Below are 12,745 nucleotides of genomic sequence, written 5' to 3' on the forward strand. Positions count from 1 at the left end.
ATATTTAAACCTAACATTTTAGAAAACTTGTAATACAAAAAAATGTTTGCAATAATAAATGTAATCAATCAACTGGGTAAGTAAGGTAATAACTGTTAGTTAATTTTTTACCCTATTCACCTGCAGTGTCTCGCCTTTAAAGTTAAAATGCTAATATGGTGTATAAACAGAAAAAAAAAATCATCTTTGTGTGAGGGATACTAAACTGTCAAACCAAAAATTATTCAAAATAAAATTTTTGATATTTTTTACCAGTGGGTACAGGACACTATAGTTAATTTATGTAACTAAGGATAGAAAAAAGTAAATTGTGACGTATTATACCCAAAAATTCTTCATACAATGAACTACCAGTAAAATTAAAAACTTGTGATCAAAATTTGGGACACTTTGACCTGACCATGTTTTGCTTTAGTGTTTTTTTTCTTTAAATGTTAAACCCAACTTTTTTTACACCACAGACTAAACAAAATTAAGCATTGCTTGGTAATTAATCAAGAAAGTATCGATAGCTGTGTAAATATTGTCATACTAACAGTTTTCTGAAATTTGATTGTAATTAACGACATACCATTTTATCAAAGAGTTCCTCTAATATTTTATTACCATTTTCTAAACTTTAGCGAATAAACTGTGATAATGTGAGAAATGCTGAAGGCGTCTAAATAAATTTTGGTTTCACTGTATATTTTTATGTCTAATGAAGAAAAAAAATCAAAGATCAAATATTACATAACATGAATTGCATACATTTTTATATATACCTTTTTAATTTGTTACAGTTATTGTCTAGCACTTTTAAGCTATATCCTGGAAACATAGGCTATAACCATTTAGAATACAAAAAAAAGTAAATTATTTTACATAGAGGGCCTATGTAGTGTTCAGGTTGTCAAATGTAAAAATATGTTTTAAAAAATGTGTGTTTTAAACTTCATGAGTCTTACGATTTTGAAAAACCTTTTGATCTAAAGGCTTCTAACTTATAAATTGTGTGTAACATTTTAATTAATAAAAAAAAAGCTAAATGAATAAGTTGAGGTGTATAGTGAAGAAAAGCTGTCAGCATGTGTCTAGGATATACATGAACGTCAATATTGTTAAAAAAGGATTTCAAATCTATATAATAATGTGCTTTACGTAACCTCAAGCATGTTCCTTTCCGCTGAACTTCTGTTTGTTCTAAATTCTTTACATTTTTCGGTAACAGATTAGTCATATATGTAAAGTTTGTAGTAAAAACTATGTACTATGTTTTCACATTCTAGTATTTTAAGAAATGTCATACTCACAGTTGTTATGTCATCAGACCCAAAGTAGAAGAAAGTGGAAGTCAGAGTCAGTCAGGCCCTACGTGCTTTCTAACAGTGACTGGAACGTCCGTAGAGGACTTTGAGCTGGACACTTACTGGCAGCCGTCATCCAGGGCTGGGTTTGTAAACACCATGGTTTACACCAAGCAGAACTGAGAATGACTTTCAATTCCACTTCATTTCCGATCCAAACTTTTAATTCACATTTTAAGCAACAGAACTAGAATCAAATGAAGTAATTTTATAAGGTGGTGTTTTATATAATACATTTAATTTTTTATTTATACTATAACAGAGTTTCAACCCATGGATATTTGCAATTTCTTTATATATCTCTTAGATAACATAAACTTACTTTTATTAACATTTATTTCAATTTAAGTATCCTGGTGAAAGGAGACTTCATTTCCCACAATGCTCCAGTTGTTATGCAATCAATATGGCCTTTTTTTATCTGAAAACAAAGTGGTGGACATTCCTGGTTCTCTGTGGGAAATTAAAATGTGCTTTGGTATCTGTGTTAATAGTTTTGTATGGAAGTCCGTTTCTTACAGAAGCCTGTTTATCTAACAATTCAGACCTTTTTTTTAAGAACTGTAAGATATAAACGCACAATTGCGAGTTATAAAGTCAGAATTGCTAGATATAAAGTCAGAATTCTGGGATATAAACTCACACTTGCGAGAAATAAAGTCAGATTTGCTAGATATAAACTGGCAATTCTGACTTTTTTCTCGCAATTGCAACTTTGTATGCTGCAATTATGACTTTTTCTTCAAAATTGTGAGATATAAACGCATTATTGTAAGTTATAAAGTCAGAATTGCTAGATATAAACTGGCAATTCTGACTTTTTTTACTCAATATTGTGAGATATAAACTCACAATTGTGAGTTATAAAGTCCAGTTCTGAGGAGAAAAAAGACTGATATGTTCACAGAATTGCGAGTTTATATCTCACAATTCATAACTCGCAGTTGCGACTTCATTTCTCAGAATTGTTTATTTCTCGCAATTCTGACTTTATAACTCACAATTGTGTTTGTATCTCACAATTTTGAAAAAGTCAAGCTTCCATAGTTTCCGCCACTGAATAATAAAAAAAGGTTATTGCAACTCACAATTTTGAGTTTATATCTCACAATTCTGAGAAAAAAAGTCAGAATTTTGAGATATAAACTCATAATTCTGACTTTTTTTCTTGCAATTGCGAGTTTATATCACACAATTCTTGCTGGAGTAGAAAATGAGATGAAGTTTTTCACCCTACCTTTTTGAACAGGAGTACACAGACAAAGAGCCAACCACAATTGACTTTTCCACCGTGATTATGTAATGCGTTAAGTTCAAGATTAACATTTGTAGTTAAAAAGTATATACATTTTAATTTTATTTTTAAAAAATTACCAATGGCTTCACTAGATAAGACCCTAACTCCTCAGCTGAGATCATGTACAGTTGTGGCCAAAAGTTTTGAGAATTACATAAATATTGGAAATTGGAAAAGTTGCTGCTTAAGTTTTTATAATAGCAATTTGCATATACTGCAGAATGTTATGAAGAGTGATCAGATGAACTGCATAGTTCTTTGCCATGAAAATTAACTTAATCCCGAAAAAAACTTTCCACTGCATTGTTAAGAAGGCTTCAGGGCGTCCAAGAAAGTCCAGCAAGAGCCAGGATTGTCTCCTAAAGAGGATTCAGCTGCGGGATCGGAGTGCCACCAGTGCAGAGCTTGCTCAGGAATGGCAGCAGGCAGGTGTGAGCGCATCTGCACGCACAGTGAGGCCAAGACTTTTGGAAGATGGCCTGGTGTCAAGGGCAGCAAAGAAGCCACTTCTCTCCAAAAAAAAAAACATCAGGGACAGATTGATCTTCTGCAAAAAGTATGGCGAATGGACTGCTGAGGACTGGGGCAAAGTCATATTCTCTGATGAAGCCTCTTTCCGATTGTTTGGGGCATCTGGAAAAAGGCTTGTCCGGAGAAGAAAAGGTGAGCGCTACCATCAGTCCTGTGTCATGCCAACAGTAAAGCATCCTGAGACCATTCATGTTTGGGGTTGCTTCTCATCCAAGGGAGTGGGCTCACTCACAATTTTGCCCAAAAACACAGCCATGAATAAAGAATGGTACCAAAACACCCTCCAACAGCAACTTCTTCCAAAAATCCAACAACAGTTTGGTGAAGAACAATGCATTTTCCAGCACGATGGAGCACCGTGCCATAAGGCAAAAGTGATAACTAAGTGGCTCGGGGACCAAAACGTTGACATTTTGGGTCTATGGCCTGGAAACTCCCCAGATCTTAAAACTTGTGGTCAATCCTCAAGAGGCGGGTGGACAAACAAAAACCCACTAATTCTGACAAACTCCAAGAAGTGATTATGAAAGAATGGGTTGCTATCAGTCAGGATTTGGCCCAGAAGTTGATTGAGAGCATGCCCAGTCGAATTGCAGAGGTCCTGAAAAAGAAGGGCCAACACTGCAAATACTGACTCTTTGCATAAATGTCATGTAATTGTCGATAAAAGCCTTTGAAACGTATGAAGTGCTTGTAATTATATTTCAGTACATCACAGAAACAACTGAAACAAAGATCTAAAAGCAGTTGAGCAGCAAACTTTGTGAAAACTAATATTTGTGTCATTCTCAAAACTTTTGGCCACGACTGTAGATGCTGCAATTTGGATCTTCAACACATTGGCTACCTTAAAGTCCACTTCATTCAGAAAAATCCTGCAATGTTTTTCCTACTTTCTTTACGACTGAAGAAAGAAAGACATGAACATCTTGGATGACATGGGGGTGAGTAAATTATCAAGAAATGTTTTTGCTTATTCTGAAAGTAAACTAATCCTTTAAATACATTTATGCAGTGGAGGTCTACATGATTATCAATGTTTGCTAATTTATGTGATTGAAGAAAAACAGACCATGCTAGGTGAGAAACAATTTATTTTGAATACATTTGGGTGACAAAGCAACTTAAAGACAAAAAAATGCAGATTACAGAGTCTATGTTTACTTCCAGAGCTTCTTGATGGACATGTTTTTCTCACTGTCTTTCTGCATCACCTGCAAACATATGGCATATTTTAAATCAGAGACTGAAAACAAATATTTTCCCATAATAAGAACAGGCAAGTTTAATTATAATTTGTATCATGAGGACAACTGAAAACGTTTTTAGTACCTTAGCTACTGCCATTTCAAAATCTTCCTGGGTAACGTGGACTCTCCTCTCTCTCAGGGCATACATCCCTGCCTCTGTGCAGACACCCTGTCAGATAAGCACAAAAGTGTGTGAATATGTGCTGTAGACACCCATAAATGCCTGCAATTATGCGCAGCACTGCATCACACAGGTTGAGACTGTGACCTCACCTTGACCTCAGCACCAGACGCTCCTGGCATCAGCTCAGCAATCTTGCGCAGGTTAATACCACGTGTCAAATTCATCTTACGGGAGTGGATCTTCAGAATGTCCAAACGGGCCTGAGGAAAACAACATAACACTGTGAGGTTGCTGCTAGTATTTATCATTTCAATAATAGACAATACAAATACAGTCGGATGTCAGAAGTACTTCAAAATATATAACAATTCCACCCTACCTCCTCATTGGGAGGGGGAAATTCAATCTTCCTGTCAATGCGGCCTGGTCGAAGAAGAGCAGAGTCCAGGATGTCAATACGGTTTGTGGCCATAATAACCTAAGGAAAAACAATAATATATTTAGTGAACTTAAGCTTTGAGTTTTGAGTATAAATGTAAGTTTGAGTAGTTTTGTTTGGTCACAGCACCCCTGGTGGTGATGTTTGGAAAGTCAGTATTAAGTTACGCCATCTGCTTTTCTCTCTGCAAAAACTTCTAAAACCAGAGATGAGCGACTTCTCATGTTAGGATCAGCATACAGGTTACAGTTGTTTGCTTCTCACCTTGATGTTCTTGGTGGCCTCAAATCCATCCAGCTGGTTGAGAAGCTCCAGCATAGTTCTCTGCACCTCACTGTCTCCTCCTGATCCTCCCTCCAGCCGAGATGAGCCGATGGAGTCGATCTCATCCATGAAGATGATGGAGGGAGCGTGTTCCCTGGCCATGACGAACAGCTCACGCACCATACGAGCTCCTAGAATCAACCAAAAAATGTTTCCAATTTAAAAAAATCTTTCAGCGCTATCGAATGGCTTCAAAGAATTATGTAGAAATATATTATTGGTGCATTTTTTTGTCCTTTTTGGAGCTTGACAGCCCCTGATTAATGTGTGTTTTTTAATAAGGAAAAGCGGAGCAAGAACATTCTCCTAAAGATCTCGTTTTGGGTTCTACAGAAAATATATAGCCATATAAACTACCAGTCAAAAGTATTTGAACAGTAATTTTTTTTTTTTAAGAAGTCTCTTCTGCTCACCAAGCCTGCATTTATTTCATCCAAAATACAGCAAAAAAAAAAAAAAAAAAAAAAAAAAACTAAGTACAATTGTGAAATATTTTTACTATTTAAAATAACTGGTTTCTATTTGAATATATTTTAAAATGTATTTTATTCCTGTGATATTAAAGCTGATTTTTTATCATCATTACACCAGTCACATGATCCATTAGAAATCATTCTAATATTCAGATTGTTTGGGGGTTTCCTTGATGAATAGAAAGTCCAGAAGATCTGAAACAGAAATCTTTTGTAACATCATTAATGTCTTTATCATCATTTTTAATCAATTCATGGTTCCTACCGTTTCCATTGTCTAATTTCAAAACTCTCAGTAGATTTTCAGACCATATTTAACATATTTGGTATATAGTACTAGTAGTTCATCTGTAAATATTTGTATTTTCTTAGAGTTTCCTTTGTGAATCATCACTATGAATAAAATGAGTGCATGGATGAACATGACTTAACGGAGATCTACTTGCTTAAAATTGGTCTTTTCTTATTGTATTACCTCTAATATCAAGGCATAATGTCCTATTTAACACATCTTCTCTGGTGGCGCAGAAACCATGACATGAAATAAGCTGATGACATAAAATTTACCAAGTTCAAGGGTCAATAAAAAGGCTGGTACTGTAAAAAGTGTTTAAAATGTGGCTTCCACTAGGAGAGCATGCAATATTTCAAGGCTTTAGGTCTCTTTAACTCATACTTTGTGAAGGCCAAGAAACCACACCGGAAATGGGCTGATGGCACAATAGGTGTCTAATAGTCTGTGTATTTTTATTTTTGCAAATGTCCTAGACCTAGAGGCTACGTAATATGGTAGAATATTGTGAGAAGAAACCCAAAATGCTTATAACCTGCACTTTGCATAATCAAAAAGTGCACATTTGACAATGATTAAAGAATCACTAAACAGCTACCATGAAATATAATTTCTTGTACAATAAATTTATTTTCATTACATTCTTAAATACATGGAAAATACATATATTCCATACTTTTCCATACCCTGTCTATTTAAAGCATCCTTGCTAAATAAAAGTACTAATTTCTATAATCTATAATTAAGATTTGATCACAGGAATAAATTACATTTTAAAATATATTCAAATAGAAAGCAGTTATTTCAAATAATGAAAATATTTCACAATATTACTGCTTATGCTGTATTTTGGATCAAATAAATGCAGGCTTGGTGAGCAGAAGAGACTTCTTTAAGAAACATTAAAAATCTTTAAAACATTTAAACAAAAACATTAAAAAAAAAAAAACTTTTGACTGCTAGTGTATACTTGAAAAAAAATGTGATTTGTCTGGAAGCACACCAACCTTCTCCTATGAATTTCTGCACCAGCTCTGATCCTGACACCCTGATGAAGGTACAGTCAGTGTGATGAGCCACAGCTCTGGCTAACAAGGTCTTTCCTGTGCCAGGAGGTCCGTACAGCAGCACACCCTACAGACCAATACACGTTACAAAATGTGACCCTGGACCACAAAACCAGTCATAAGGTTGAATTTTTTGTAATTGAGATGTATACATAATCTAAAAGCTAGATAAACAAGCTTTCCATTGATGTATGGTTTGTTAGGACAGAAAAATATTTGGCCCAGATACTATTTGAAAATCTGGAATCTATGGGTGCAAAAAAAATCTAAAAAGAAAATTGCCTTTAAAGAGTTTCAAATAAAGTTCTTAGCAATGCATGTTACTAATCAAAAATTAGATTGGTATATTTACAGAGGAAAATTCACAAAATATCTTTATGGAACATGATCTTTACTTAATACCCTAATGAATTTTGGCATAAAAGAAAAATCAATAGTCTTGACCCATGCAATGTATTGTTGGCTATTGCTACAGATATATCCATACTACTTAAGATTGGTTTTATGATGCAGGTTCGCAAATATGAAACAGATCTATCAGGCCAACACACCTACTATTGAGAAGGTAGCACTCTTTTACATGATTGACCTAATAAGAATACACTTTGCCATCACTTGCCTTAGGTTGTGCAATTCCCAGAGCCTCAAATAATTCTGGGTGCTTGACTGGAAGCTCAATCACTTCCTTGATCTCCTTGATCTGTTTGTCCAGCCCTCCAATCATCTCATATGTTGAATCTGGCACTTTTTCTACCATCATCAGCGAGACAAGTGGGTCAACTTTGTTTGGCAGGATTTTGTGAAGTGTGTAACTGTCATTTCGAAGTGCTACACGGCAATTTGGAGTTACCTGTTGGAAATGAGAATTCAGTTTACTATCAATATTAACACAAAAAGCTACAATGTCAGTAAAAGTTGATTTTTTTTCTATTTTATGAGCCACCAGGCAAAAACTGTAACTTCTTATCGAAATTCTGAGGTATCATTTATGTCAATAAAAACTAGGGATACACAATTAATTGTAATTTGTGATCAAACTTTTGGCTTCTTATGATGAATTAATAATAATTATATATATTCCATTTGACAGTGTCATCATGTTGTATTGGAAACGAGGGTCCATAGACTTTCATCTCTGGGGTTGCCAGATCAGAGTTTGAAATCCCCCAATCAGAGTATTTCTCCCAAATGGATACATTTTGATGAACCATAATAAATCCGAACATGAATATCAACTATATTGTTTTTCATGAATCTTAACAATTTTTTGGCAAATGTGGTCGCTGAATAAGTGCAACCTCAATGTGTAACAACACAAAGTATTTTTGTTTGTTTTAATAAAAAATGCTAATATCATCAACATTTATTTTTATTTAATTTTGTTTAGCAATTTCCCTGTTTAAGCTTTTTTATAATGTAGAGACTGTGTTAATGTATATGATATAAATGGAATATACCAGGAAACTAGATGAGGTAAAATAACCCCTTTACAGTATAAGAGCTCACATTCTTTTAATTTGTGCTTACACTAAAAAGTGCAATAATTGTGCTAAAATGTAAATTGAAACTTCTCAAATGAGAACAATTGTGATTAATAATCATGATCATAATTTAATTAATTAACCAGCCTTAGTAAAACTCTCAAACAAAACACTTACGTCATTTATATCAATGTTCTTATCCACATCCACCACAAACTTTCCTTCAGGGTGCACCTAAAAACAAAGTATAAATACAAATAATTAACAAAAACTGTACTGTAACATCTCAACACAACTCATGCTCATGAAATAAGCAGATAATATTGGCTGTCAAACCTTGACAAGCACTTTCTTTTTGTCCATGGCTCTCACCACCTCTCCTACATAAGAGCCCTGCTCCTGCAGCAGCTGAAGCTCCTCACGCAGGAGGCGGACTAAAAGAAACAGCACAACACATACTGTCATGTCATACTTATGACATTTTGAACATACTCTATTTTGCATATGCATTTGAACACTACAAAGTGACATTCAAGAGAAACTTGGTTGAAAATGCTTTACCCTTGGCATTTAACTCGTTCCTTTGAGCCTGCAGACGTCTGAGATTTTGGCTTTTGTCATTCACTGTCAACTGAGTAAAGAGATAAGCACATTTAGATATATCATAACATTATGAAAAAGAAGATTAATTTTTTATCAAATGTGCATTTGTATTTTATTTCTAAACATATATTTTTAATAAACTGTACTTGGAAATAATATAATATATGTGACCCTGGACCACAAAACCAATCTTAAGTAACATGGGTATATTTGTAGCAATAGCCAAAAATACATTGTAAGGTTCAAAATTTTTCTTTTATGCCAAAAATCATTAGGATATTAAGTATAGATCAAGTTCCATGACGATATTTTGTAATTTTCCTACCATAAATACATCAAAACTTAATTTTTGATTAGTAATATGCATTGCTAAGAACTTTATTTGAAAAACTTTAAAGGTAATTTTTTTTTAAAGATTTGTTTTCAGATTCCAGATTCCAGATTTTCTCGGCCAAATATTGTCCTATCCTAACTAACCATACATCAATGGAAAGCTTATTTTTTTCAGTTTTCAGAAGATGTGTAAATCCTAATTTCTAAAATTATGACCAGTTTTGTGGTCCAGGGTCACATATATGAAACAAAAGGCCACATACGATTTTAATGTACATTTTAAATCATTATGTTTAAATTTATCGTTGTGGAAAATATTTTAAATATTCCAGATTGCTGCTTTATCATTACAAATATGCAATGACAATAATATTTAAATATTTAAAATGTGCTAAAGTGTACTCCTTTTCACAAAGGGCTTTAACATCTACAGATTAAACTGTGTGTTTGCCAAACTAAACATTTCATAGATATACTTACCTGAAGTTCCTCAATTTTAGACAGGTAATACTGTCGGAGACCAGAGCCTCCTTTACTGTCCTCAACATCCATCTGGAAAAAATAATAATAACAATATTATTAATAATAACATACAGTGGGGTCAGGTAGTGTAAAACAGTGCCAGGTGGAGTAAAGTGATGATTCAAAAATGCTACATTTAGCATGTTATGACCAGTAATGAGATATTTCTCATGTTATGCTTCGAGAGTAGAGATTTCTGTTATGATCGATTTTGTTGATGACATAAGCGATTTAGATTCTGAATTCTGATTAGAGATGTGATTATCGAAAATGTAATCTCCTTCTATTAGACATGGAAGATTTCTATTGTTATTATCATTGATTTCGCAAGGTAGCATTCATTAGTTGACATGTTATCCCATGTTATGATCAACCCTAGTTAGTGTGACACAATGAGACAGCAAACTCTGCTTCATTCCGAACAAACGCGTCTTAAAGTCAGCCATTCTATCTTATATTTCCTAACACAACAATCACAGCACGTTCCTCATATACAATACGTGATGCTGACTTATATGACGTAGCTACCTGTGCTGTTCATATTTCATAATTTACCACAAAATATCACTCACTTGCTCGATCCCGTCCAGCGCCATCTTGAATAAACAAACTTCCGGCCGTCAGCGGCGTTACTTCCGCTTGGTTTTTCTCGGGCAGAATGCAGACTGAAGGATGAGATCTCTAGCGCCAACATCACGCTGGAGAGTTACTGTTGTTACATTTAACCACGAGGAATAATACGGAATTGGTAAAGGTAAGTGGACAGTCAGAGTATGGCATGCCGTTTTAACATTAATAGGCTTTAAAATGTTCTAGTGTCTAATTTCATGCTAGACACTAGTACAATACTACTGTATTTTATGCTACTAGTACTTATTTTTGTAGCATCTAGTATCTGTTCCATTGGGTACTAGTACTTAATTAGCTACTAGTGTTCATTCTTTAGGTACTACTTTTTAAAGATACTAGTGCTTTATTCATTAGAAAGTAGTATTTCATTCAAAAGTGTCTAGTAACTATTCAGTTGTTTGCCATTGACTTATATGGTGATCCGTCATTCACATACCAACACATACTCGGATGCACGGCCATACTGGTGATACTTGGATGTAAACAACAGCATGCATTGCATGGTTAATGTACTACTGAATACATCGTTCTGCTAATTTATGCTGTCTAAACCATGGAAAAAACATGTGGAAGCTGCTAAATCATAATAGAGAAGAAGTATAGTAAAGAATATTTTGACAAACTAAAGTTAATATGTGGTAAAGATACGTACGAGAAGTTTTAATTGAGATATTGGCCTAATATTTCACCTAGCTGAAAATGATAAGAACAAACACGAATGTTGTCAAGATACTTGCCCAGGAAATCCTGCTTCATTTTGGCCAACCACAAATGCCTTTTGTTCTCAGAAAGTTTTTTGCACTCTTCACCTTGATTTGTTATAACTTTTGGCAGTTTATAGTACACCAAATGTTTCTCCCGGTCCAACCGATTAGTGCAGCCCAAAGCATTACAATAATTGACTATTTTTAGCAGCAGTAATCAGCAAAATATGCGTGTTTTGTTTGGTTCAGTGGCATTGTTAATGTTCAGTGCCACCAATATGGCCGATTGTTGATGCATCGTGGATAATGGAATATATAGGCCTACTAGTTGGTAGTGAGTATTTATTACTAGTATATATTTATTAAATACTACTACATTTTTTACATAGTAGTACATACGATTTAATAGATACTAGTTATTCATCAGATTACTTTCATTTATTATGAGACACTAGTATCTTTTTTAATTGTTACTAGTAACAATTCTTACCTTTAAAGTCACAACTGATTTTTTTTACACAAACACAAACCCAGATTTTTAACTCAAACCGTTGCAGTCTGCCAGTCATATAATGGCAGTCAATGGTTACCAAATCTTTAAGAGTAAAAAAAACATTCACAGACAAAACCAAATTAAACGCTGTGACTCGTGGCGATACATTGAGGTCTTAAGACACATAACAATCATTCTGTGCAAGTAACTGAACAGTATTTTTATCATTATTTGCCTTTGATCCACCGAAACGTTCAGCTTTGCGGTCCATCTACCATAGTAGATGCACGCGTGTAAGCCATCTACCGTGCGTATACGTCACTCATTGTTTACATAGTACATATTGGCCTTTTAAAATTGTAATTACTTGAGCTTATCCTGATTCTGGCAACCGTTTAAAAATTAAAAGATTATGTTTCCTTGTGTGAACTCATCTGGGATTGCTCAGAGCACGTTGATGTGTCGCGTACCGGCTGATGTAAACGCGCTCCACAAAGCTGAACGTTCCGGTGGATCAAAGGTAAATAATGATATAAATACCGTTCAGTTTCTTGCACAGACTGATCGTTATGTGTCTTAAGACCTCAAAGTATCGTCACGAGCCGCAGGGTTTCATTTTGTTTTGTCTGTGTATGTTTTTTTACTCTTTAAGATTTGGTAACCATTGACTGCCATTATATGACTGACAGACTGCAACGGTTTGAGTTAAAAAATCTCCGTTTGTGTTCTACTGAAGAAACAAAGTCACTTACATCTTGGATGGCCTGGGGGTAAGCAGATAAACATCCAATTTTAATTTTTTGAGGGAAAAGTACCCTTGTATGATTAAGTACTAG

The 12,745-nt window shown here is 34.5% G+C and overlaps 1 protein-coding gene across 1 annotated transcript; it reads right to left on the reverse strand.

The window, feature by feature from the left end:
* Positions 1-4,251: 4,251 nt before the first annotated feature.
* psmc5 (proteasome 26S subunit, ATPase 5) lies at positions 4,252-10,738 on the reverse strand. The gene is made up of 12 exons (XM_073828179.1): positions 10,655-10,738; positions 10,041-10,112; positions 9,186-9,255; positions 8,961-9,058; positions 8,802-8,858; positions 7,763-7,993; positions 7,084-7,210; positions 5,252-5,442; positions 4,928-5,026; positions 4,698-4,808; positions 4,507-4,593; positions 4,252-4,388 (listed from the first exon to the last, which is right to left on the reverse strand). The coding sequence occupies exons 1-12, from the start codon at positions 10,676-10,678 to the stop codon at positions 4,335-4,337; spliced, it is 1,221 nt and encodes a 406-aa protein (XP_073684280.1). The 5' UTR covers positions 10,679-10,738; the 3' UTR covers positions 4,252-4,334.
* Positions 10,739-12,745: the final 2,007 nt, after the last annotated feature.

This window comes from Garra rufa, chromosome 22, assembly GCF_049309525.1.
Source record: "Garra rufa chromosome 22, GarRuf1.0, whole genome shotgun sequence".
Classification (NCBI taxonomy): domain Eukaryota; kingdom Metazoa; phylum Chordata; class Actinopteri; order Cypriniformes; family Cyprinidae; genus Garra; species Garra rufa.

Coding starts and splice junctions, on each gene's coding strand:
- psmc5 (XM_073828179.1), bottom strand. CDS start 10,678: ATGGCGCTGGACGGGATCGAGCAA. Junction 5,027..5,251: donor AGGCCACCAAGAACATCAAG/GTGAGAAGCAAA, acceptor GTTTTTCCTTAG/GTTATTATGGCCACAAACCG. Junction 4,594..4,697: donor CGTCTGGTGCTGAGGTCAAG/GTGAGGTCACAG, acceptor CTTATCTGACAG/GGTGTCTGCACAGAGGCAGG.